At 52.3% G+C, this 26779-nt stretch overlaps 2 protein-coding genes and 1 pseudogene across 7 annotated transcripts in view; 2 read left to right on the forward strand and 1 right to left on the reverse strand.

The window, feature by feature from the left end:
- The window catches only part of RNF214 (ring finger protein 214), a 49455-nt gene extending 47689 nt beyond the window's left edge, over positions 1-1766 (forward strand). For 2 of the 3 annotated variants that reach the window (XM_027580325.1, XM_027580326.2), the window contains exon 15: positions 376-860. In XM_027580325.1, coding sequence (XP_027436126.1) covers positions 376-441 — 66 coding nt within the window. In that variant the 3' untranslated portion in view covers positions 442-860. Of the gene's footprint in view, positions 1-375 lie in introns of all 3 variants that reach the window. The other variant, XM_027580327.1, reaches the window with a different exon arrangement.
- Positions 985-24973, reverse strand: BACE1 (beta-secretase 1). 4 transcript variants are annotated; one of them, XM_027580329.2, is made up of 9 exons: positions 24223-24973; positions 11141-11229; positions 9451-9667; positions 8815-8952; positions 7776-7910; positions 6704-6805; positions 6198-6347; positions 5775-5946; positions 985-2694 (listed from the first exon to the last, which is right to left on the reverse strand). In XM_027580329.2, the coding sequence occupies exons 1-9, from the start codon at positions 24481-24483 to the stop codon at positions 2675-2677; spliced, it is 1284 nt and encodes a 427-aa protein (XP_027436130.1). In that variant the 5' UTR covers positions 24484-24973; the 3' UTR covers positions 985-2674. The 4 variants fall into 4 exon arrangements, with proteins under 4 accessions (XP_027436130.1, XP_027436129.1, XP_027436132.1 ...); XM_027580328.2 differs by having other exon boundaries at positions 985-5112; positions 24223-24972; XM_027580331.2 differs by lacking the exons at positions 11141-11229; positions 24223-24973 and adding an exon at positions 9754-9909 and having other exon boundaries at positions 985-5112.
- A 1430-nt stretch (positions 24974-26403) lies between these two features.
- Positions 26404-26669, forward strand: LOC113914792 (annotated as a pseudogene).
- Positions 26670-26779: the final 110 nt, after the last annotated feature.

Consider the following 26779-nt stretch of genomic DNA (forward strand, 5'->3'; position numbering starts at 1 on the left):
AGAAACTGGATTTACGTCTAAATTCTTAGGAAAAAGGCTGAATAAGATTTGAGGGTGGTGGGTATTTGGAGTTGGGAGTGCATCTCAGCCTAAGTAGATCATGAGAAGGGGAAGGCCACCCCAGATATCCAACACAGAGCAGCTTCACACCATTCTTAGCTGATTGTTAATGTTCCCTCTAAAAAGAACAGGTTTCCCTGCTCTAAAGATTCTTTTGGGGGTAAGAGCCAATGAAATAGCCCATCTGGTCCCCATGGTAAGAGCCCTTCTGACTTAGTATGCGTTCCTCAGACCAGTGAATCTCAGTGGCACACTCTCCCCTCCTTCCCTCCATCTTTCCAGATAAACCTGAGATATGTCTTTCTTCCTTTCCAGTGTATCAAATTCTGGGCCCAGACCAACACAAATGACACTTGTCCCTTTTGTCCAACTCTTAAATGACGGACCTGACTGGGGAGGAAGAAGAGGAGAAACTGATGTGAACAGGAAGCGCGGGTTCAAGATTTCTAAAACTCTATATTTATACAGTGACCTATACTCATGCCATGTACATTTTTATTATATAGGTAATGTGTGTATAGAAAGTCTGTATCCAAATGTTCGTAAATGAAAGTATGTATATTATGCAGAAATGGTCTCTCCCCCTCACCTTGCAATTCCTTCAGGGGATGCAGATTGTAGGTAAGATGATGTTTAGTTTGCCCTTGAAATTCATGATATCCTTGCCTGGGGCTGTTTTCAAGTACAATATAAAAACCATCTAGGAAGCTGCTGTTACCCTAAGGCCATCCTGCTTTGATTTGGCTCAGCCTCTAGTTCATTTTCTTAAGGCTCATGTATGCAGATTTGAACCCTGGTGCTCACCTGCTGTCCAACCAGATGCCTTGCTTACTGAAAGCCTACGGAAGTCTCAGTGTTGTTCTAGCCACTCGACTCCAAATGGATAAAATGAGACTGATTGAGGAAAAAAAAATGTAACCCTAATAGTTTGAATTTTCATTGAATATTTTACTGTGTTAACGCTCATTATTTGCACATAGACATTAGGTTTACAGAATAGTCTGTTTTACATCAGCAAAATTCACAGTCCAAGAATACCAACATAATTGGGTCCCATTTCTCCCATGCCCCCCGAAAGCTTCTGTCCATCTGACTTCCTGGATAGTCCTCTGTTTAGAAACTAGCACAGCCCACAGATCTTTCCTGGGCCAAGCCATCCCTTGCTACCACTGACTTGGCTTCCGATCAAGCTCTGACAGACCAACCTTGTGAAGGCCTCACCTCTTCCCCTTCACTTCTGGTCTCCTGGTCAGTTAGTCCCCCTCCCCACTGAAGGTTAAGGCAGTTGGTTCACAACCAAGTTGTTTGGTGACCTTGGGTGAGCTCTAGGCAGGCACTGGTGTGAGGAGATGTCTGTGCAAAATTACTTGCAGAATGATGTTGGGATGCCAGATTTTAATTTTTGAAGCAAGAAAATTATGGGGGACATGTTTCCTATCCTCGGAGAAATGGAGGCCAAAGTGACATGAAGGGGGGTTGGAGTTTAAGTTTAGAAGTCATTTGTTCTGTATAGGTAGCTGTCTAGAACGAGATCACTTTCCCACCTCTGCTTATTGAGCACTTCTGGTGTTTAGGATTACACCTGTGAAAGCTGTGAATCTATGAGAGCTTTGACTCTTTTCCTATCCTTTTATCTTTACTCCTACAGGAAATGGCTTCAGCTTCCTTTTCTTTTGGATTAAACAAGGAAAAACTAAGTGTTAGTTAAAAAAAAAAACAAAACACTAGCTCCAGGGAAAGGACATTGTATTACCAACAGCTGAATTGTTCCCGTTCTGGGACCTGGAAATGCTTCCTGGCACTGGCAGCACTATCCAGGTAGCAAAGACTTTCCCTTTCAGACCAAGTTACATTCCCTGCTCTCTGCTTTTGATCTTTTCCTTCTTTGTCCTTCATCTTTGCCTATCAGCCTCTTAGACGTAGTCCTTCCCTTCTTTTGCCTCACTTGTTCAGCCTGTTGACTAGCATCATTTTCAGGAGCTGGACTTCCCAGGACCTCCTTGACATCTTGTAGGGTGATTGAAATGGCCTGAGTTCTCCCCTCTGTAGAGGTCAGGTGACTCACTTTCTTTGGTTAATGAAATATTAATGTCTCCAGTTTGGTAGCTATCATGAACGGAAATGTGGCAAAATGGAAGACCAGTTCCTTTGTTCTTTTCATTTGGGGGGATTCATTTCTTTTCTCTTGCAGTCAGAAGGTTTTCTCTCTCATCAACTTTGCAGTAGCCTTTAGGCCACTAGCAATATTTTTCAGTATTACCTAAAAATCTAGAAATTAGGAATGGATATAAAGACTATTCTCTTTTCCACAGATCTTTGAAGCCAAAGGAACATAGAAGAAAGGAAGAAGTGGGAGGGGGGCTTATCTGCTTCCTAGTAAAAGCCCCTTGAAAGCCAACTATAGTAGGAAGACAAATGTTTGGGGGAGCTGTGTGCGAGAGTTGGGGCCTCTGTGTTGCTCTTTTCTCTGTCTTGTTCGGGATCAATCAGAAAGCAACATTTAAGTTCTGGCCACCCTTGTTCTCCCTTCTCCCTCTGTCTCCTGGCCTGCAGGGGTAGAAGCCATGCAGACTGGCGGGAAAGGCCTCTAATGCAGTGAGTAGAGATGGGACAGTCACTTTTCAGGAGTTGACTCTAAAAATAGAGATAGATAATACATATTTTTACAAGCAAGAAGCTGTTGTCAAGTTTTTTTTTTTTTTTTTTTTTTTACACTTAGAGTTAATAGTTTCAGGGTAGACAGGAAGTAACTGTAAAAAGAAAAATAAGTACAAGTTTTTTTAAAAAAATATGACAGTGGGACTTAACTAATGAAGGGGTTGAGTATTATGCCCTGGAAAGAGCTGGGGAAAAGCCAGTTTTCCCCAACATGGACAGAAATTATAAAGCAGAATGTGGTGTTTTCATTACATGGTAGCAATTCTGGAAGTTTATTTACACAGTAAGTTCCGAGCTGGAAACGGACACTCTCCAGTCTTCCTGACAGTCTTTGTGGTTAGGGGTGTTCCCAGTCGGCCAAAGCAGCACCAAGTGCAAGGGGAATGAAGAGAACCCAGATAAAGGACTGTGATTCAATATTCTTGTTTTATTGGTTTATGGCTTGTGGGCAGCTGGCCGAGGCCAGGGTCTTCAGAGGCCCTCCTTGCATTTCCCTTTCCCTCATCAGGTAATTCCACACTCGGCAGGTCCCATCCCTGGAAGCAATGTGTTGACAAGCTAGCGACAGGACCCGGTGGGTATACGCGGAGAATCACGTCTTCCACTAACAGTGGTATCAGAGTTGACTGTGTTAGAACTGATCGGAAGGACATGAACTTGGTCCCCACTACCTAGCCCAAGAACCAGCCTGGGTACCCAAGTACTATTCGGAGTGAGGAGAAGGATGGCATCCCCTGAGGGGCTCTGGTGGTGAAGAGAGTACGGAAGCCCTGAGGCCGGCAGCCTTTCTCTAGCAGCCTTGTTCTCGAAGGCAATGATGCTAGAGCCAGAAAGCCCTGCGTTTCTGACACTGGGTGTAATACTAGTGCCCCTGTGGGGTGCCTTAGCCAAGTTAATGGAGGAGACATCAGAGAGGGTGAGAAGGCGATAACGCTCTGTATCGTGTGGAGATCTTACTACTACTTAACTGCTGAACAGGAAGAAATCCAGGCAGAGGCACCAGGGCATCAACCCTGTACCTGTCGAGTGAATCTTGATGATTCTGCTTTCAAGGGTTAAGAAAGAGAGGTCTCCTGTCTATCCCTCTTAGCACCTCAGCTGCAGAGCTCCAGAGGAATAGGGGTTTGGGGGTGGGGGTGAACACGTAAGCAGGAAGACAGAGCCGGGCCCTGCTCTATTTGCTGTGTTCCAGTTGCTTCTCATAGGGCACCTGGGGCTGGGGGTGGGGGGTGGGAAGTGTCAGTGTTAACCTATCGTGTGTGGAGTAAAGGGTTCAGGTAGAGACAAGTGGAATCATTCAGGTAGAAATTCATTTGTTAGATGGAACTTCTTAGCGGGCACTTCTCATTTAAGAGAGTTAAAAAGAGCTTTTTGGCTAGGTAAGCCCTTCTTCCCAACTCACTTTCGGTCAGGCTACAACCACAGAAAAGAAAACATCGGGCAGCAACACCCATCTTACGAGATGGGCTTCTATCTTGGAGATGCAGTCTGAAACTGGGACCGGCGAGTGGCCATGGTTCTGCCTTTTCTAGCTCTGATCCCAGCCGTTCCCTGTCTTTGCGCTCCCTCTCCTCTCCTCCTCCAGCCGCCCCCTCTGTACAAATATTCAGTCTCATTTTTGTTTAATTCACGAGGCAATCTCTGTACCAATGTTAGGCTTGTTTCTGTAGTCCCTGTCACTAAAGCAAATCTCAAACCGTGCATCCGTTCCTACTGGCTTTGGTCAGCAGGGAAGCGACGTTGGCCCTTTGCCAATGGTACGGCAGAGACACGCTCACGGGGTTGACTTGGCTGTGATACCACTACTTCTGGAACTAAGAAGAGAAGACTACTTCATACTTCGGGTTGGAGAAGCCAGAGGGACGGTGGGCAAAGGTTCAAGGCTGAAGAATTTCCCAACTCAGGCTTGAGGTGACCAAGAATATTCCCGCCACCAGAGTGCTTCTTTCTTCCCTCTCCCATTTCCTACAGGTGCCATTCCTGTAACACACCGTGCCTGCTCTTCTTTTCGGTCAAGGCAGAGGCATCTGGTGGGTAGGTGAGGGTCTTCAGGTGCTCTGGCCACCGGTGCCATCAGTGCGTCCTGCTCGTGCCCAAAGTGAGCCAGCAGGTGCGGCCCAGGAGAATCCCTGTCTCCTGCCCCGGGGCCGCCTCACTTCAGCAGGGAGATGTCGTCGGCAAAGTCACCGTGTTGCTGGCGCAGGCAGCGCAGGCAACGCCACTGGCACACCATGAGGCAGAGTGGCAGCATGAAGAGGGCGCAGATGGCCGCCATGACGTAGGCTATGGTCATGAGGGTGGACTCGTCTGTCTGTGGGATGTTGTAGCCACAGTCTTCCATGTCTGGGGTCATAAACGGGCCTTCCACTGCTGCCGTCCTGAACTCATCGTGCACTGGAGAAAGGGCAAACGCGAATGGGCAGCTCTCACCGTCACACAGCAGTTTGGATCATAGAGCAAAAAGAACTTCCTGGTAGGCCTTGAAATTAGCCCGCGAGGAGGCCCTAACATCTCCTTCCTTGGAGGTATTTAGGAGCAGGCCAGAAGAGCCTTGCTAGGTAGAAGCACATCTCTCCTCCCAGGGCACTGGGAGCAACAACCCTTTCCTGGATAACCGTGCGGTAGGAATGATACCTAAAGGTCAGTCTCCTGAGTTGACCAAAAAGACAGCCCCGTGTATTCCTAGTACACTCACCGGCTTCCGCCGATACTGAAGACCCCGCTGCCGTTCTGAAGGCACACCCGGCCCCATCGTGTAGCAGCCCACGGGGCCACTGCAGGCTCAGCCTGCTGCCTGGGGATCTAGAGCTTCCCTAGGGGCCGAGGCAGCTGTTGCTGGTCCGGGCCTCCGGTGGAGCTACAGCCCGGGCAGGCCTCGCCACGCCGGGCACATGGACAAAGCATGGGCCCGGACGCTAGCTTTGACACCGGCTGTTGGCTCTGCCTCGAGGCAAGTATGACTACCTCCCAGGCTGACAGGGGCCCAGGGATCCTAACTGCCGGACAGTGAGAACATGGACAGACGGAGCCCACACCCTCCCCCCTGGCTCTCTTACCATGACAGGCACTGACAGCAAAGCCAATTCGTTTTCGGGCCCGATCAAAGACGACGTAGAAGCCCTCCATGATCACAGCTCCCATCACAGTGCCCGTGGAGGACTGTGAGATGGCGAACTTGTAACAGTCGTCTTGGGACGTGGCCACGTCTTCCACTGGCCGCAGGTATTGCTAAGGACAAGCAGTCAGAGAGGGAGAAGGATGTCCTTGCTGCATCCCTCCCCCTGCCTCTGCCTTCTAGATCTCTGTGCCCAGGGACCGCTCTTCCCTCTGCCATCCCCGAGCTCTGTGGGCTTGCTTTGTGCCACAGGACACTGCTGTCTCTTGTCTTCTACATTCTGCGAAGCCACGCCTGCTCCCTGTCTCCCCATATGAACCGTGCCCTCTTCCTGGGACCCCACCGACTCCGGCTGGGGACATACCTGTGGAAGGATGGTGATGCGGAAGGACTGATTGGTGACCTCGCCCATTAGGTAGAGGGAGATGACTGGGAAAATGTTCCAAGGGGTGGTGCCTGCCTGCCAGCATACCAGCTGCTCCCCCAGCCAGAACCCATCCGGAAACTTCTCCGTCTGTGTGGCCGAGAAAGGGTTAACAGTGAGGAAGCCGCCTCTTCCGCCATCGCGCTTCTCCTACTTTCAGATAACACTGGGCCCTCTTTTAGCTTTTCTATGGAATATCCAAATTGGGGAAAGGCACACTGAAACCCAAGAATTAGGGGAAGAGAGCTGGAGAGTGAGGCCAAAACTCTGCACCAGGAGGCCTGTGGGATGAGCAAGCCGAGGCCCATGAAAGAGACGGGCTCTGAAGACGTTTAAGTAGAAGGATCTAAGGGTAGACAACTTGGCCCTTGTTGAGAGCTGTGACCTTCACGGACTTCCTCTGACACTGTATCATCTCTTGTACCCCTGCCCTGAGTCTCACTGACCGAGGAGGCTGCCTTGATGGATTTGACGGCAGCTTCAAACACTTTCTTGGGCAAACGAAGATTGGTGGTGCCACTGTCCACGATGCTCTTGTCGTAGTTGTACTAGGATGGAGAAGAGAGGTTTAGAAGAGTCAAAAGCCTTGTTTGATGCTGGGCTCTGGCCGGAATCAGAAGGGGGGGATCTGACTGCTTGGGGTGGCATCCTGGCTTGGCACTTCTCTTCGGAGTATACCCTTGGGCAAGTTGTTCAGCCTCTGTGCCTCCGTTTCCTCGTCTTTAAAATGAGGATAATAATAGCACCTACCTCAAAGAGTTATTATAAGGATGAAATTAATACATGTGAAGCGCTTAGAATGGTGCCCGGCACGTAGGGAGCATTCAGTAAATGCTAACTCTTAGTATCTTGGTTTGGGCAGACATTCTCCAAATCTTGAAAATAAAAATACCTTGTATAGTGCTTTTAACTTTTCATAGTCCTTTTATATCTATTCTCATTGAACATATGTTAAGAATCTAGGTAAGGAAGACCCAAATGGTTGAGCTACCATTTATTGGGAACTGCTGTGTGCCAGGCACTGGGAGAAACAATTTATTTTCTCTGTCTTCACCACAATCTCTGGAAAAGCTGTTTTTCCCTCTGTTTTGCAGATGAGGAAACTGAAACACGACCTAGTAACTTCCCTGAGGGCACATAGCTAGTAAATGGCAGAGCTAGAAACCCCAGGTCTTTCCAGTTCCAAAGCTGGACGCTTCCGCTACATCATCCCACACTGCCCTGCATGCGACAGCCAAAGGTGTCAAGCAAGGCGGTGCCTGGAGTCCAGACATGCTTTTTTTCCCTTACCAGACCATAAGCCCCAACGTCCCCTTGGAAGTGCCCTGCCAGTCCCTAGCCCCCCAACTTCAGGTCCTGCTGTGTCACCGTTAAGCTCCCAATTGTTCTGGGTTCAGCCCCCAACCCTTCCTGCAGGTCCTACTCTGCCTCATCCTCCCGACCTCATAACTCAGGGTCTGACCTCATGCTTTGTTGCCTCCCCCTTCCCCCTCCCTGGGTCCCCCTTGGTGGTGTTACCTCCTTGCAGTCCATTTTCAGGTCCTGCCCGTTGATCTCCACCCGCACAATGATGACCTCGTAGTACCACTCCCGCCGGATGGGTGTGTACCAGAGGCTGCCCGTGTACAGTGAGTGGTCGATACCTCCGATGATCTAGGGACAAAGGGAGGCAGGTACCCGTGTGCCGGCACAGAGGGACAGCAAGTCACCCAGAGAGCAAGCGATGGGATCACAGATTTCTGGGAGGGTAGCAAGGCCCTTGACAGGCCACCTTTCTCATCTTCCTGCTTCTAATCAAATCCTGTCCCAAAGTGATTTGTAGTTTCTTAAATGTGTTAAGAATATATCAGGGGAAGACTTTACAGGATTTTAAATTATTTGTTTCAGAGTCTCACAGCCCTCAATATAAAGTTATTTAAACCTAAACTGGCACAATAAATGTTAAATGAATGATTATTTGCTTCCATTACAAGTTTATTTTCTCTGCGTGTTGGAGATGGAGAACCATTCACCAATTGTCCTAATTAATTAATAAATAGACTTTTAACTCCTTACATTGCTGCCTTCTGCTCATCAGACTGAATCATCTTAATTTGAGAGGTCTTATTTTCTTTCTTCTTTTTTTTTTTTTAAGATTTTATTTGTTAGAGAGAGCACGAGTGGTAGGGGCACAGGGAGAGGGAGAAGCAGACTCCCAGCTGAGCAGGGTGCCTGACGTGGGGCTCGATCCCAGGACTCTGGGATCATGACCTGAGCTTAACCGACTGAGCCACCTGGGTGCCCCGAGAGGTCTTATTTACATTTCCTTTGAAGTTCCCTAATCATCTCATCCTTTCCAAGTTTACCATAGGTACCTGGAATCCTTTCTGGAATAATGCAAAGAAGAAAAGGATGGAAAAGGAAAAGTGGAGGTGGGGAGTTTTAAAGAGGTTTCTCTTGATTCTAAGTAGTGGAGCCCAAGACTGTGCGGTAGCTTAGAGGGAGGGGAGGCAGGTGACAGGTGATACCCATCCCTCTGCCCAGTGCTAGAACCTCCCCTCTCCTAGGACCTACTCACCATGCTCCCTCCAACTGAGGCCAGCACTTCTGACTGGTTGAGGGGGAAGCCAGCACCACAGAGCTGCAGGGAGAAGAGGTTGGGAACGTGGGTCTGCTTTACCAGGGAGTCAAAGAATGGCTCCAGGGAGTCATCGGGCTGTGGCAGAAAGAGACAAGGAGTGAGGCCTCACACAGAGGGCCCTAATGGAAAGAGGCCAGCTTCCTGCCTAAACTGGAAGGCAAAAGCAAAACTTGGGGGATGTTCCTGGGGAAAGACTATCTTGAAGTACTGCGATTTGGCAGAAAGGGTTAGCAAGAGACACTGGCAGTGCAAACAGGAAAGAGCTATAGAATCTTTGATCCCCATATGCTTAACCTGTTTCAGGTTTGGTGGGGGGGGGGTTCCCTTATTTCCTAAGATCTTGGGAGTCGGTAGAAACCAGAGCCTAATCTTGTACCTGTCACAGCATCCTTCACTGTAGTCCTGCCCTCTGCAGGGACGAGATTCAGACTGCCACCCTGTCCCCCTGCTAACTAATCCTTTAGGCTGATCTGTGTCCCTCCCTTAGCTCCCCTTCTCTCCGAGCCTGTCCCGGGGTAACATGCAGTGTGCGGTGCAGACAAAGGGCCCAGGGCTCGGCCTTGCTCCTCTCACCCTGGCGATCTCGGCATAGGCCAGCCCCAGGATGCCCTCCCAGTTGGAGCCATTGATGAAGAACTTGTCTGATTCAGTGATGGCAGCGATGTTGGCACGCACGGTGACGTTGGGGCCATGGGGGATGCTCACCAGGTCGGTGCCCAGCTCCCCCTCCCACTTGCCCTGGGTGTAGGGCACATAGACGCCCTTCCGGAGGTCCCGGTATGTGCTGGACCTGTGGAGAGGAGGCAGAGGTCTGTGGGGGTATGACCGCAACACTTGCACGGGGACCCAGCACCTAACCTGCTCCCGAGGCCTCACCTTATCTCGGGCATCCCACATAAGATGCTTTCAGGCTGCTCAGCAGAACATCCCAGATCCATCACCCAGAACAGAATGTACAGTAAGCTTGCAAACAGATGAGGGGAGCTGTGGCTGGGGCTCACTCTCCTGTCTCCACAGCTCCTATCCCTAGATCTTGAGCTCAGGCCCTGCGGGGAACAAGCCTAGGCTTTGTGTATTGTGCCCGCTGCCGCCAAGGGACAGCTAGCGGGCATCTCTTCCTCCCCCTGGCTCCATCAGGCTTCCAGAGAAAAGGGGCCTTTGACTGTCGCTGCCTTGGGACCCAGTGGTACCATCGGAGTGGTAGAGAAAGTGCCAGGCGCGGTGAATGTGCAACCTCTACAGCAAGTTCTTCCAAAGAAAGAGTTGGCACAGCATCTCAGCAGAGCAGGTAAGTATTACACACCGCTCATATGGAACATGCCCATCAGCATGTGACACCCTTGCCCGTGTCTCTATCGCCTGTGCCACTATCCAGGCCTTGTGCGTGTGCCGGGTTGGGGTGGGGGCAGTGATGGGACTGGGACAGGGATCCCGAGTGAATCCCTTTCCTGGGTCCTCACCACGCCCCACTCCTGTCTGCTTTCTTCCGATAGGGAAGGCAGAAGATGTGGCAGGTGGCTTTGGCATCTGCCTAGAAGTCTAAGAATGGGATGTAAGCCTCTCCTCACAGATTTCCACACACAGAGACACCTCAGACACTAGATGTCTTCTCGCCACTTCCTGTGTTTATGCTAAGGAGGCTCCAACATCATTCCTCTCTGCCTCTTACCTTAAAAACCCACTTCAACCCTCCCTTCCACTGGTTAGCTAGATCCGGCTGATGGAACTCTGGGTGGTGCAGGGAGACATTCTAGCTGTCGGGCCCTGACACTGGTCCAGGCAGTGGGGCTTACGGGAGGCTCTTCCTCCACTCCCTTGAACTGCGCAACGCCACCCGGAGCAGCCCCTGGGTGGAGAGCACGGCACAGGGAGCGGTCACGGTAGCCTGCTCTGCCTAGACTTCGTTGGTCTCGCCAGACACCCGACAGCCACTGTGGGGGGTGCGGGGTGTGGATGAAGTCTCCGTGCCTCCTGATTCAGGCAGAGAGAGGAAGACCCTGAGATGGCTCTGGGAGCACTGGGGCTCCTCTCCTTCCTGCTTTCCCTTCCCAAGGAAGCTGCCCTGTCTCGGTCCTGAAGAGCTTCCTGCTGGCCCCTCAACCTACCCTTTCCCATAGTAGACCTCCTCAAATCCCCCCTCTCCACTCTTCTCTCCTGGAAAGGATCCGAGAAGCTCCTCTTTCTCCCCGAAGCCCTCCCCTGACCCTTCTGGGCCCTGGATCCTTGGGAAGGGTTCCTCTCTCTAGCTCTCCCCAGGACTCACAGCTGCCTCTGGTAGTAGCGATGCAGGAAAGGGTGGGGGGCAGCCCCCACTGCAAAGTTACTGCTGCCTGTGTCCACCAGGATGTTGAGCTGTCAGAGAAAGGGGAGAGAAAGATGTTATCGACATGAGGCTCTGGGCTCACTACCTTCATTGTCCTTCACTCCACGGGCAACAAAGCCTCCCTTTGGAATGTCCAGGGCAAAGCTTCTAGGACGCAGGATTGGAGAGACTGGCACCTGCTACCACCATGACCACAGACAGAATGTGGCATCCTCTGACATCCTCAGCATGGCCTCAGCATGGCCTCGTGTCTGCTCCTGGCTTCGCTGTGGAATTCTAACATTTTCTGTGTTGTCAAAGCCACATTATCTCTGTGTCTGCGTGGTTTTCATTCCTCTTTTCTCCCTACCTTCAGACTGCCCTTACTCACTTCGGGTACCTGTCCGATTCTGTCTGCAGGGCTTGCGCCTTGCCTCCTTCTCTGGTCCTCCTAGGAAGCATATCACCCGGCAGGCAGCTGGGCTTGCATCCCCGTCCAGCTCAGAAATGCTATTCCAGGAGCTGGCACTGGGCAGGGAAGCTGCGGGGACCAGGACGCCATGTTGGTGCCGTCCTGCCGTTTCTGACCCTGCCTGCCAGAATGCGGCTCCCCACGAAGGGCTCCCCTTCTGTCTCCGAGGTGCCACAGGCCTCTGAGTCCTACTATCAGAAAATAGTAGGGAGCAGGAGCTTACTCTGCCTGTCACGGTGAAAACCCATCTTGTCAGGGCCCTGGGTTTTGGCTCAGTGAATCTGGACAGGTGTCTTCCCGGTGCTCCTTGCTGTGCAGCTCCTTCTAGCCTTTCTTCTTTCTTGACCCTCCTTTCTCCTTCAGCGGCCTGATCCCTCCCTCAGTCCAGAGCCACGTTCTGAATGCCAGTAGCATCCTCACAGGCCAAAAGAGGAAATGCCCCTGTCCTCAGAAGCACGGAACCCTGAGAATTCAGCCCTCTCGTGCCGACTTTTCATGCTCATCAGCTCAGTGGCTCCCCTGACCTCAGGGCCCTTTTACTCCCGTGTCCTCTCTCCTCAATGCAGTGAAGTCAGCTGACCTCAGTTTTGGTGCAGGCTCTGACCTCGTCACCTTGGGCAAGTCACTATGCTCCTCTGGGCTTCAGGTTCCTCCTCCCTGCCAGGTCCTCCAGCTCCTTCCTGCTCCCAGTGGCCCCTGTGGCTCTGCGGACCGCCCCTCCCCCATCGCCTGCGTAGGCCTCCTGGCCTCCCCGTGTCCCCCAAGACGCCTCCTCTCCTCTCCACGGTGGCCCCAGCCCTCTGACCCCGCCCCTCCCTCCTTCCCAGCCCCCCCCACTCCTCGCCCGGTTCCCATTTCCCTCCCTGCCCTTCTTCCCCATGTCCCCCCCACCCCCCCCACCCGGCCCTCTCCAGGGTCTGTGAGCGGCCACCAGCTCCGCAGGCTGTGCTTTCACAATCAATAGAGCTGGAGGCACAGCAGTTCAGATTTCAGTCAACCAGGTTAATGATTAAAAACGCTTGGGGGGGGGGGGCCCTCCCAGGACCCCCTCCCCCACCTGCCAGGGCTCTGCTCCCAGCACTCAGGTTGGCCTCATTCTTACAGGGATCCCTGCTATCGCTGGACCCCAAAGAAAGGGGGTCCCCAGAGCTGTGCAAGAGACGGCTCCCTGGAACGTGTGCCTGACAGGCTCCAGGAAAACACGACTGCCTTTTACTCTGTCTGGCACAGGGCTTTTTTTCTCAGGCCCCAGCTGGTCCAGGCCTCCCCACTGCTCTCCCCTCCTGCAAACCACTCCCTCCCGAGCCAGGAGGCCCAGCCTTTCCCGGCTGAGGAAGGCCTCCCCCTTCCACCTCAAAGCGGGTCAAGCCCAGGGCAGAGCGACCCCCACCCACCCCTACACTGGGAGTTCAGGCCCTGTCCGCCCACCACCCCCTCTCCACCTGCCACAAAAAATGGGAAAGCAAAACAAACAGCTGGGATTCCCTCCTGAGCAAATGGCCAACTGTTTGCTCTTTGCAAAGTGCTCCTGGCTTCTGGGAGAAGGGATTCCTGGTCCCGTCCTTCCAACATTTCTTACTCCAGCCCCGGGCAGGTTTTCTCCCCATCCTGCTCCCCACAGGTGGCTGAGCCCCCACTCCTCACGACGCGGGGCGGGTAAGGGCAGCCTGGAAGAGGAGGGCCGGTGGTTGCGAGCCGCCAAACTTCCTTAGCCAGGGATGCCTGGCCTCTTCCTGCTCGGGACAGAGGCTGTCGGGTGGGACCTCCCTCATTCCCCCAGCCGGTCCTTGCAACCTGCCCATGGCCGCGCCCGCCGTCCTTTCCCTCCGCTGGCCCTCCGCTGCTCGGGTGGGCGCCCTCCCCTGGGAAGTACCCCCTTGCCCTCAGCTAGATTCGCCACCGGTCCACCCCCCCACCCCATCCGGTTCCTCCTATTGGCATTTACAAATGCTCCAGTCTCTCCATTAAAAAAACCTTCCTTAATCTCACCTCCACCTCCAGTGCCCCTCCCCTCCTTCACAACCAAAGTTCTCAGCCAAGCTGTCTTCATTTCTTCACCTCCCACTCGTTCCTCAACCCATTCCAAGCCGTTTCTCCGCTGCCCCTCCCTCCACTATAAAACAGCCCTTACTACAGCTACCAGCGACTTCATGTCACCAAATACGAAAGACATTTTCAAATCAGTCCTCATCTGCCTGTGAGGACTTCTCCCTCCTAGAAACACCCTTCCCTGTCTCCCCTCCACCCCCGGGCCGTGCGTGTCCTCCCACGGCTCTGACCAAATCTTCTCTGTCTGCTTTGCAGGCTCCCTTCTCAAGGGCTTTGGCCCTCTTGCTCGCAGGCTCTGCCTTCCCTCAGCCACCTCCACCTCCCTTGCGACCACAGCTCCGAGTATCACCTCCGTGCCCACCACTCCTGAGCTCAGAGCCCTAAGCCCTTAACTTCCCTTGCAGCTCCAGAAGCACAGAGCAGACTCCCTCAAAGATAACCTCAAATTCAGGATATCCGAAGCTGACCTTCCACGGTCCCGCCCATCTGCCTTTTCCCTGCGTTCGCTGTGTCAGTGGATGGCGTCACTGTCCATCTGTTCTGTAAGTCAGCAACTGGGGGGACATCCTAACACCTTCCTCTTCTTCACATCTCTACCCGATGCATCAAGTCCTGTCCAACTAACCTTCTCCAAAGTCTCGTAAATGTACTCATCTCTGGCCACCTCCCTTGCCGCCCCTGGGCCACGTTCTAGAATATCATAATAGCTTCTCAGCGGGCCTTGGCACGTCCATCCACCCTTGACCTGTCCATCCTGTCTCTGCACTGTGGCTAGGGTGGTCTTTTCAAAGTGCAAATCTGGCCGTGTTGCCCTTTGTGTCAATCGTTTTCCTTTGCTATTAAAATAAAAATGTAAAGCTTTAACATTTCCTACAGGGCCCTTCATTGTCCAGTCCTGCCTGCGCACCCAGCCTAGTTTGTCCTCTACGCCCCAGCCCCCTGCTCACCCGCTACACCGGCCTTCACAGGTCCTCAGACCAGCCATGGTCTTCCCCCCGGAGACAGCTGCGTAGACCATTCGCTCTGCCCAGACATCTTCCTCTCCGTGGGCAAGTTTGTCTACTCATCTCCCATCATCCCAAGCTCAAAAGGGAAAACTTCCTAAGGGGGAAAGACCAGGTCATAGTCTCTTCTTAAAGTGCTTCCATAGAATGTGTCACTCTGTAGCTTCACATTAAATCTCACCTCCCTTGTATCTAATTTTTAAAAAATCATCATTGTATCCCTAATGGGTATCACAGTGCCTGGCAATAAGTATGACTCTCATTAATGGCTCAAGGAAAGAAAAGGGAAAAGAGCTACTCTATCCTGTTTGTTGGGTGAAGGAGAGATCCTTCAGTGGCTCCCCAGCTGTGGGTGTTTTTAGGTGTGGCTCTAACTCAGACCTGCCGTCCCTTCACCAGGGCTGCGGTTTGACATGGATGCCTGTCTTCCGGTAGACTGGGGTCCTGAAGCCATCTTCTTCTCCGTCCCTTGGGGCCAGGCCGACTCAGGAGTCTCTGTAGCTATTGTATTTAGATCCCCAGGAGATCACAACCTGGGGTCAGGGCTAGGTCACAGCCAATCACTTAACAAACAAATGTGCCCCCGGGGGCCTCTGAGGGAAGGTGGCTTCTGGGGAAGTGCTAACAAGCCCCACAGGAAAAGGTATACTTGCCCACTTCACTCTGCAGGCCAGGCTCCCCTGGAGGAGTTTTCAGCAATAGATCTTGGGTGATGACATGGGTGTGGAGTTGGTGAGTTCTGGGTAAACTCTTTGTTCCCCAAATCTCACATATCTTGGTCCCAGCTCTCACTAACAGATAGGGACAGCTCAGATTATTCTGGATGAGAATAGCCTTCAGGAGTCATCCGTTAGCCTAGGGTGATTCTGAAAGATCAACTCTGAAAGATCTCTAGTTACTAAGATCCCAGCCTCTCTTGGTAGCCTATCCCAGGGCCCTAGGACGGGGCTTTAACTCTAATTCTTCCTTATCAAAGAGGAAGTCTCTTTCCTTCTGTGTGGGCCTCTGAGTTGATGGGGGAAGAGCTCTTATACTCTTAAAGAGCAAGCCTTTTACCCGAACCTGAGATGTAGAAGGCTTTCTTCCATTTTACAGAGAAGGAAACTGACATGTGGAATGAGCGAGCCACTTGACCCATCTTACACAACAATCCACACAGCTGGACGGGAATCCGCTGGTTCTGACCAACCCCACGTCTGGTCTTTCATGTCCTTGACCTTCCCGTCTCTCGCTTAGAGAGGCAGTATATGGTCGATTGCTACACTAATGAATCACACACCCCTGTATCCAGGCCCTTGTGTGATCCCCTCTGACGTCGACACTAGGCTCGGTCATGTGACTGCTCTGGCCAATGGGACATCAGCCAACGAGGAAAGCAGAGGCTTGGTCAGGGCCTGTGCACTGGGGATTCCTCTTGGAATGCTGTCCTGAGACTGCATGTGGTGAAGCTCCATCTTGCCTCCTTGAGGATGAAAGATTTCATGGAGAAAGAGGTCCAGCAGGCCCCCCACTCGTCCACCAGCTGAATGCAGCCACGTGAGTGAGCCCAGATAAGACCTGGAGAAGAGCCACAGCGAACCCACACCATCCTGAAAACCAAAACGGCTCTTTTCCAGCCACCAAGTTTCGGAATAATTTGTTACACAGCATCAGATACCAGATACACTATCTGAATTCAAACCTGAAATCCTTGTCCTCAGGGGCATCTCACCAACCATCGGTTGACTCCAGTGAACATTTCTCATCACTTTTCCCCCCTCCCTCACCATGCTTCTCAAAAGCACGAGGCTCTCTCAGCTCTGTTCCTTTGCGTATGCTGTTTCCTATGCCTGGAATATTCTCTCCCTGTTTTGTCTAACTTCTAGTCATCTTTCAAGTCACAGTGTAAATATCCTTTCTCCCAAAGGTCTTGCCCTGATGCCCTCAGCCAAGATAAGGCTCCTTCTCCTGCAGGTCCTCAGTAACACCTGCACTCCTTTGTATATGGCTCATCAGACCGTTAATCATTTATGTAATGTCTGTCCCCCATACTATGAGCCCCACAAGGGTGGGGAGCCCGTTTGTACCCTTACTGTCTTACTCGTCCCTAGCCCTCCGCAGGTGCTCCATAATGATTTTTTTCCAGCAATTGCCTCATTTCCTGCAGTTCCCTGTGACCCTACAGACTCTTGCTATTCATTCTCAGCCCCAGGTGCCTCTTGGCATAATTTAGCCTGGGACTGTATGGTGACAATGATAGCTGATGCCCTCCATACCCAGGACGTTGGCTGGATTATCCATGAAGGTTCTTAGACCAAGGACTTCCTTGGTCCCCGAGCCTGGAGTCCGCTTCATCTGCTCTCCTAAGTGGATGTTCCCAGACGTGAGCTTGCCCAAGGCTGAGAAAAGGGAGCAAGGAAGGACAGGAGGAGCCTAACGTCAGCGGCTGGGAGTGGCTGAGGGCCAACAGAGCACACAGCTCCTGCCTCCAACTGAGTCCAGTGATTGGGTCCCATCCAGGTTCCCTCCACCTTGACCACATTGGCTGACCCATTGGAGATCCTCTCCCTAGACATATCCTCTGCCTTCCACTCCTCTCTCCAGGCTGAAGCTGACAATTGATACCTGGGGGCAAGCAGGCTCTCTGGTGCCACTTACCCTACTTTGGGCCTTTTTTTTTTTTTTTTAAGGAATTCTAAGGTGGCGGGGTCACCCCAAACCTTATCTGATGCACCCTTCTCCCTTTGGACAGGATGCCGCATGTCCCCAGTGTCAAACCCAGCTCAACTAATATTTATCAGGGCTTCCTATTCAAATGATACGAGGGATGTGAACAGTCAGAAAATGTCCATGTCTATTCTTAAAGAACAGATCTAAGACGATGGGTTTTCTAACTTTTTTTTTTTTTTTTAAAGCAGCAGAACCCTTTTTCAACCTTATGTATGATCCCAGTGTACCAAAGAGAAAAAAACAAGAGTTGTTCTTTTGGAGAGAGAGGTTTTACTTCCACCGTCTCTGTCCCCTCCCCGCGGTGGCTCTTGAGGCAGCTCTGCAGCACCTGCAGCCTCCATAGAACCCCCTGGAAACCCCCCAGTCTGTGAGGTCTCACAGCAGCTCTCAGCTACCTGCTTTTCATTGTCAGACAGCAAGTCCCTCCTACCGTCTACTCGTGTCCTATGCACAGGTTGCGGTGGCTTTAATCTTCTCTTGTTCTGTCCTCAGTTGAAAAAGATAGCTGATCTCTGGCAGAAGCCCAGTCTCCTCCAGGGCACCTGGGTCATGCTCAGCACAGGCTTGTTTGAGCCATAGGGAGATGCCATCGCTCATGCCTTGTGCTAGTTGGCAAAAACTCTACAGGCACTGGAAAAGAGTCGGTGGGGTTCACCAGCCCCGAGAGGCCAGAGCAGCCCGGACACGGGGTGGGGGTGGGGGTACAGTGGGCAGTGGAGAGAGTAGCCACACGTTGGTAGCAGCCCAGGAGACCTGGTGAAAGGGGACAGGCTGGGGTGGCAGAGGCAGGGAGCTCAGCCAGTTTGCTCCATGGCTTTGTCAGAGTCTTGGGGAAAAAAGACCGGGGAGTCCTGGCTCCCCCAGTCAGCCCCAAGACTATTGATTCATCATTGCCCTCAAAGGGAGCACCTCCTCCCTCTCAGGAACTGCTGGCTACAGCACCCGAGCATGTGGCAAGCGAGCATCAGTGAATGCTTCCCAGCCCTCTGGGCCCATCCTGCCAGGGGCAGCTCGGGGCAGCTCCAGGACTGGGAAAAGGGTCTGGCTCCTGCCCAGAACTCTCCACTGCCCAGGCCCCCAAGAGAGCTGTTCCCAGAAGAGAAGTTAGTGGTCAGGTATGGCAGATTCCCTGAGAGATGTTTCTCTTTCTGGATTTGCAACCACAATTTTCCGCTCAGATCTTTATTGGAGATACCCAAGAAGGGTTCTTGACCTTCTACCTTAGTGGGAGGTCCCAGTCTTTCCCATACCCCCCACTCGTAGCTGAACTCTTTCTCTCCTGACTTGAGGAGGCAGAGGAGGAGAAGTGTGTGAAATGGCAGTGTGAGGGTCCTAGCAAAGCCTTCTGTGCAACCTGAGGGGAGTTGTGGTCTCAGGGACTGGGTGGGCAACTTAGAAGTGGAATATTGTGTAATCTTGCTTTGTCTAATTTGGATGGTGGCTCTTTGAGGTCAATGGTTTTCAACCTTTTTAGGGAAGGAAGGGAGGGAGGGAGGGAGGGAGGGAGGAAGGAAGGACCTGGAATTCCACTGCATAAAAACAATAAAAGCTGACTTCTGGGCAGGGAGAAGAGGGAGGGCTTGGTAATGGGAGGTGTGAAAGGTCCAAAGTCTTGCCTCTTAACCTTCCTCCTAACCTCCTTCATCCTTGAGGTCCCTTTATAGAATCCCACAAATCACAATCTGAAAACCATTCGAGGGAGAGGTGGGTGGAAAACCAGTTGGCCCTTCTTGGTTTCTGAGACCCTGAACCCTCACAGTTTTCTACTTCTCTGATCATTTTCTCTTGCTCCCTTGAGCCCCAGTCTACATTCAATATTCTTTCCCTAATCATTCCCCCCACATTTTCCCTCCATTCTTTCAAAGAACAAGCCCATTTGCTAACTTGACTTCCAAACCACCTCTCTGCAGGTGACTCCAGAGTCTACCTGTCCAGTCCTAACTTTCTCCTGGTTTCCAGATCCCCATGCTCAGCTAGTTGCTGGATCCATCAATAAGAATGGCCCACTGGCATTTCAAAGGCAACCAATATGTCCCAGACTGGAGAACATAGGAAAGAACCCAGTATTTGGACTTGGAATCCAAAGACCTGGATTTGAACCCCGGCTCTGCTTTCCTTATCTGAGTCTCTTTGGGCAAACCCCTTAGTCTCTCTAAGCCTCAGTTTCCTCACCCCCCAGTGGACATGCTAGTAGTTATCCCTTGCAAGTAAAGCAGAATCATAAGCATGGAATTTTGATGACCTATATTGTGCTTTAAAAGTCTGCTCCTTTTGTTGTGTTCCCTGATAAAACAGAGAGGTTCCAAGGAAGGGAACCTCTTCTCTTCCCTCTCCCTCCCCAGGAGCAGAGAACATCTGGTTGAACTGACATGTGAAGGCTGGATCTCTGAGGACCTCCCCTCCTTTCTGTCCTCACCGCCACCAGCATCTTTCGGACCCTTGTGACCTGACTCAGGTCCTAGTCTCAGGCCCTAGACTATCCAGCTATGGTCCACCCTGGAGTTGTTTTCCTCAAACCAGAACGACACTAGACCATTGCCCTTCTCATATACTCAAAGGGACTCTCGCCTGCCTGCAGAATACAACCCAACCTCCACTCCGCCTCCCAGCATCCCTGCCACAACTCCCAGCTTCTCAGCCCAGCTCATGCATGCCTCTCTTCATAAACCTTTCTCTCCAAATAGCAAAGCTTTCTCATCTTTCTAGGCCACACTCAAATGCTACCTTTCACAGCAAGCCTAACCTAACACTCTGTCAGTAGTAACTGCTTCTTTCTTTGCATTTCTAAGACTCACTGTTCTTTTTGCACCAAATGCTTTCGGTCTCGTATGATATTTAGCTGTTCATATGAGTCTCATACCAAATCATGAGTTCTCCAAGGGCTGGGGCAGTGACACCATTTTTCTCTTCTGTGCACAGTAGGTGCTCAACAAACATTTGCTAAACTGCATTGACTACCACCAGATTTCAGTCCAAACAATCATTATTATCCTGGGTTTGGAGGCTGATGCTCATCCCATTATAATGAGATGATATCCTTTCATTTAAGTGAAAAGGATGAAAGTGCTTCTTTCTCCAAGAGTTCCAGTCCTGCACTTAGAATTGCCCATCGAGATTCTCTTTAGATGTCTTACGTTGTATTTATTCACTCACTCAACGTTTTTTAGGTGCATGTTCTGAATCTGCCACTATCATAGATATTAAAGAGAAATAAGACACTGCAAAAAATAATCTTTTTAAAAGACATTGTCCTCTAGACCTTGATGTTCTGGGAGGGAAACAAATACAAAAAACAGTTATAATATGTTCTATAATACTACTTAAGTGTAGTAAGGGACACATGAGTAGGTGTTATGGGAGAATGAAAAGGAATGTTCATGATAAACCCTCTCATCTCCCCCAAGATGCATGGGCAGGTGGCTGGCAGAGTAGAAAGATCCAGATGACAAAGGGTCTCAGCTTACAGGCCTGTCTCCTGGCCAATTATTTAAACTTTCATTCCCCCTTTCTTTTGCTATAAGTCACGAGGGATAAGACCATTTGTATATATTGCAGGAATTACTGTCAAAGAGAAAATTATGTAGAATATATTTGAAAACTTTACATAAACTGCCACCATAAATACAAGTATATATTTGCATCCAATTACTGATACACCAACTCCTCCTGCCAGTTGTCCTGGGCCCTCAGATGGTCTTGTTATCCTCCGTTCAGCCCAGATCAGGATCGTGAAATCATCTCATGCCTTCTTCCTTACCCTTCACACCAGTGTCCGCAAGTCCTGTGTCTGGCTGCCTTGTGACATTCCTGCATCCTGGTCTTCCCTTCCCTTTCCATCTTGTCATGGCCACATGCTATCCTTGTGGTGATGCTTCACACCTGGATTGCTGTGATAGAGCCCACCGCCCCTGTACTTCTCAGTCCCACTCTTACTCAAAGTCAGATGTCTCTTCCTAAAAGACTGCTTTCTCCATGTCATTCCCCGATACAAAGAAATTCAAGCTTCCTCTGATATCTGCCGACCCAAGCCCAAACCTTAGAGCTTCATATTTAAGGCTTTTGGCAACTGGGCTCTATCCTATTTACCCAAACCTGTAGCATTAACTCGACTGGGTTTCTCACTGTCTCCTGAACAAATGCACATGACTCGTTCTCTCATTCATTGTGGCTTCTTCTGGTCCCAAGGACCCAGGCTAAGGGCGGGGAAGCAGTGGACATTCGAGTTAAGTGCAATGAGAGTTCAGTGGGACAGGTGCTATTTCCCCGCTGGGAAGAGCCACCCTCCTAACCATCCTTCAAGATCATGCTCACAGCACACCTCCCCCGGGAGGCCTTCCCTGATTTTACCTCCTGCACACCTACATGTGCAGATCAGTGCTTCTCAGATTTGAGCCATGGCCCCCCAAATTCTAACTCAGTAGGTCTGGGATGGGGCCAGAGAAGTTACGTTTGTAATGGGCTCTGGTGGCAAGGGCCTGGGGGCCTGCCTGTCTTTGGGTGCTGCTTTGGATTCCCTTGTCCTGGCACTTACACTTTCATGCTCGACACTCCTTGTGGGCAGAAAACCTATCTCCTATCTCTTGGTGGATCAGCTCTCAACCCCCGCACCTAATCACCTGGCATATAGAAAGCGCTCTGCCCACCAGGTCGTCTTCTGGTGCTCACAACAGCCCCACCAGGCAAGGAGAAAGGGCCTCCTGCTCGAGACTGCTGGGGAGAGAATCGAAGTCACCACAGAGTACAGACTGGCTGGCGTTGGCTCGGGCTCCCAGCCAAAGGGTGACCCAGAGTCATTCCAACTGTGGGCTCCCTGGTAATGGTTCCTTGGGCCAGTATTGAACTATAGGCCCACTTTCCCTTTCTAGGAAGGAAGGGGAAGGAACTGACATTTGTGGGGCAATTACTCTCTGCCAATTTCTGGGCCGGGGGATGTACATATGATCTCAGGGGTCCAGCGAAGACCAGTACCTGTCCCCCCAGTTCTGTGTGAAACGTGGTGGCCCAGAGCATCCAAGCTCTTAGGGTCCATTGCATAGCCCAGAAGAGGCAGACAGGGCTGGAGGAATTAGCAGAAAGTGACTTCGTATGTACTAGAGGTCAACCGTGTGTCTGGGTGCAGTGTTCAAGGTGACTTCCCCTCCACAGTCCCATTTAATCCTCCCGAGAACCTCACAAAGGAGATCTCCTTTCACCCATTTTAGAGACAAGGCACTAGGCTCAGAGGGGTTGCATAATTTGCCCCAGCCTGCACAACTGAGAAAAGGAAAAGCCGTGGGCAGTGGAGCTGGAATTCCTGGTCTGTCTGGTGGCTCCACAGCCCCTTTGTGTGTCGGTGCCCCAGGGTGTTAAGTCCCTAGTACAGCTTCTCAGTAGCAGACACCCAGGAGGTTGCAGGTCCCCACGTCCCCCTGCTATCTGATCATACCTAGCCTCCTGTTGGCCCCGGCGGCTAAGGGCCTATCGTCACGCTGATCTGAGACTTTCTGGGGAAGTTATGCTACTCAGGAAAGAGAAAGGGTGAACAGGGGAGACCAGAGCCTTGCATCAGCTGGGAGGTGGGAGGTAGGCCTGGGTGGCAGGGACCTAGGAAGACTCACTTCTGTCAAGTAATTGGGGGATGGAGGTTTGTGTTTCTCCCAGATCCAGTGTAAGAGCTGTCTGAGAAGTTCAGAGAAGTGTGGCTCTTCCCTCTCTACACATAAACACACTCCCACCTTCACAGACCCTCCCAAGGACAGGCCTCCCAGACACAGATCCCACAGATCCGGGGGAGGTGGGTGTCTCCCAGCAATGTGCAGGCTCAGATTCAAGGTGACACACACCAGCACATGCACAACCGTCCCGCCACCCGCGCCCAGGCCCACCCACAGAGGAGGCAGATGTGCCCAGTGGGTAGCCACAGCACCCTACCCACACAGACACGGAGGGTGCCACCTTCACCGGCCACCTTGCAGGTCCCGTGGAGGACTGGAAGGAAGGGGAGGGCTGGCAGTGTTTTCCTCACGCTGCCATGCTCCCTTCCCCCCCCCCCACCCCCCAGCGCCTATGGGCTCACAGAAGGAGTCACATTCTTAGAAGGGGGTTCTGGCTCCTGGGCTGCAGTTAGTTCTTTCCCCAGGCTCAATTCAGTCCCCTCTGGCCTGTGCTCGGCGGCACGGGGAGGGGGAGGGGTTGGGGTGCAGAAGGCACAGGGGGAGGGGGAGGAGTTGGGAGGGGCTGGGGAAGCAGGAGTCTGTCCCGGGCTTCTGGGCCCGAGTGGAGGTCAGGAGGAGCTGGGAGACCTCGCTTTTCTGTCCCTGTGCCAGCCCAGACAGTGGGAGCAAGGGTCTGCTCCAGCTCGTGCCAGGATTCCTGGGTCCTCAAGGTGCTGGGAATGATGGTCAGAAGCCCAGGTTCCCGGAACACCAGAGGAGGGAAAAGGGTTGGGTGACCGAGATCCAGAGTGCCAGGGTGGGGAGACTCAGGCTTGGCAGGGCTGACACCTGTTCACAGTGCCCCTTCCCCAGGCCAGGCTCCCCCACTGGAGTGTTTGTCTTGCCCTGAATCCTTACTGAGGGGTAGGTGTGTGAGGTTGGGGTGAAGGGAGGGCAATCAGATGAGGGAGGCGGGGAAGGCTGTGAGGGGAAGGGAGGTGGGAAAGGGGAACTTTGGGGCTGACTGCTACCAGTGGGATCCCAGAGGAAACATCTGGGAGAGGGTCCCTCCTGCCCTCAACATCCAGCCCATTTTAGCAGGGGCCAGCATGCTGCATCCCGCCCCCCGCCTTTGCTCATGCAGGAAAGAGGGTAGGGCTGGCCTGGCGACCTTACCGTCTGCGGGGGGCTGCCCACGGTCATCTCCACGTAGTAGCCCTGACCAGACTTGCCCCTCAGGTTGTCCACCATCTCCACAAAGCTGCCCCTCCGACCAGGCTCCTCCGGCTCCTCCAAGGTCTCCCGGGGCAGCCTCAGCCCCAGGGGGGGCGCCCCCAGCCCGCTTCGCAGGGGCAGCCGGATGCCAGGCTGGGTGCAGTGGGCAGGCAGCACTCCCGAGCCCATCCACAGCAGGAGCCAGGGCAGTGCTTGGGCCATGGTGGGCCTGGCCTTCGGGGCCCTCTGGGCTCCCTCCGGGACCACGTCCGGCCCTGTTGCTGCCCTCAACTCTGGGTGCTGGTGGTGGCCGCTCAGGACAGTGAGCTGCGAGGCATCAGGGCTCCGGAGCCTGCAGGCCCCTCGCCGGCCCCCCGGTGCAGGCTGTGGGGATCGGGCAGGAGAAATCCGCAGAGAGAGAGGGGAGGAGACGGAGCCGAAGCCGGCTACATCTGGCCAGCGGCGCCCAGCCTCAGCAGCGGTCTGGGAGAGGACCTCTCGGCACCCCCGGGCGGCTGGGAGGGGCGGGCATGGCAGGTCGGCGGCCGCTGGCTTCTCGGCCCTCGGGCTGGCCGGGCGGCGGGGCAAGGCGCAGGGGCTCTGGGCGCCCGCAGCTGCGTGTGCTGGTCAGGCCACCGTCATCCAGCTCCCAGCTCCTAGGCAGGCTGGGGAGGCGGAAAGACTTGTGGCGGCGGCTGTCAAAGCCAAAGGGTTTTCGCTCTTCCCTGGGATCGCTGGGAAGTGTAGTCTTCCCATGGCCGGCAGCCCAGCTTCCGGGGCTGGCGAGGGGTCTGGGATGCCCTCTGCCGAGGTGGAGTCCACCCTGCAGGACCCTGGGCGGGCGGGAGGGACCGTAGAGAGAGAGTGGCGGCCGACCTCTCATTCGGTCGTTTCCTTCATTCTGCATTGATTGAGCATCCACTGCATGCCAGGCATTCTTCCAGGCACTGGGGCTACACGGAGAGAGAAAATGCACGTGCACCGTACTAGACGATGTGGCATTGACGAGTAGGGATTTGGGGGACCATCTGGGGATCTGGATCGACTGGGTGGGAGGAGGAGGTATTTAATTTGAGCTGTAAAGGATGGGTGGGATTTGCATGGGCAGAGATTGGGGGAGCAAGAGTAAGAGGGATAGAAGGGTATTTTAGGCAGCCAACTGCATAAGCAAGGTGCAAAGGGGAAACTGCAGGGGCGATTTGTCTCCCCTGGAGCCTGCAATCTTATGGGTCTTCTCTCACCTGAATCTTTCTGTGCCTGTGATACTCTACCTGCCCTCCCCTCCACCCCAAACGCTGTGAGTCCCCAAGAGCCTCCTCATTTCTGGGCTGCCAGTCAGACTCAGGGCAAACGGCTACTGTCAGCTTCAAAGTGTTATCACTTGGAGAAGTATCTGTATATTAACCAGTAAGAGCTTAAAACAAAAAGCTTCAGAGCTCTAACAGCTTAAAGGAGAAAAGCTGTACAATTATATCAACATTATTTTTTTTAAGATTTTATTTATTTATTTGACAGAGAGAGACACAGCGAGAGAGGGAACACAAGCAGGAGGAGTTGGAGAGGGAGAAGCAGGCTTCCTGCTGAGCAAGGAGCCCGATTTGGGGCTCAATCCCAGGACCCTGGGATCATGACCTGAGCCGAAGGCAGACGCTTAAGGACTGAGCCACCCAGGCATCCCAAATCAACATATTATTTAAGCAGTGTGGAAAGCTGTTGTTAAAATTCAGTAATTCTGATAAAAACTAAGGGGGAACTTCTTAAACAACCTAACGGAAAAAATCATAGAAAATGTAATAGTGGAGAGACTGAACTTACTCCCATTAGAGTCAGGCTTAGCCAAGGGAAGGTCATTATCACTACTCTTCTCCCACATAGTTCATACATTTTTTATTTAATTTATTTATTTATTAGTAGGCTCCACACCCAGCTTGGGGCTTGAACTGATGACCCTGAGATCAAGAATCCCATGCTCCACTGCTGAGCCAGCTAGGCGCCCCTCCCACAGAGTTTAGATCAGCCTAGCTAATTGAGTAGGCTGAGAACATGAAACAAGTGCTATAAATACTAGAAAGCAAGCAGAGTGGAGTGAGTGGTCGCCAGAGATGCCTGACGGTCTGTTCTGAGGTGCGGCCAAGGAGAGTGATGGAGCTGGCCAGAGACCGCTTACACCGGAGACGGACTACAGAACAGCATGTACCAGAGGTGGAAGTCTAAGTCAAACGTAGGACAGTCTCGCTGAGCCACCAAAAGTGTCAGTCGTACCCAAGGCGATGTCAGCAGCAGCAAGTACCTGGGGAGGATTTCCAGGCAGAACCAAGACAGGCATTCTTAGCTGAGACACCAAGAGGTGGTGAAAGCAGGATTGGAATATCCAGGTAGCTGATTTCCAAGGAAAAAACCAGGCTCCATCTACCATTTGAAGCTTCTGCCCCAAGTTTGCACTGTTGGTAAGAGAATCTGCATCATACCTTTATATGGAGCCTTCCCTCAGGTCTTAAGGATCCTGAAGCCTTGTTGC

The sequence above is a fragment of the Zalophus californianus genome, chromosome 11 (assembly GCF_009762305.2).
Source record: "Zalophus californianus isolate mZalCal1 chromosome 11, mZalCal1.pri.v2, whole genome shotgun sequence".
NCBI lineage: Eukaryota > Metazoa > Chordata > Mammalia > Carnivora > Otariidae > Zalophus > Zalophus californianus.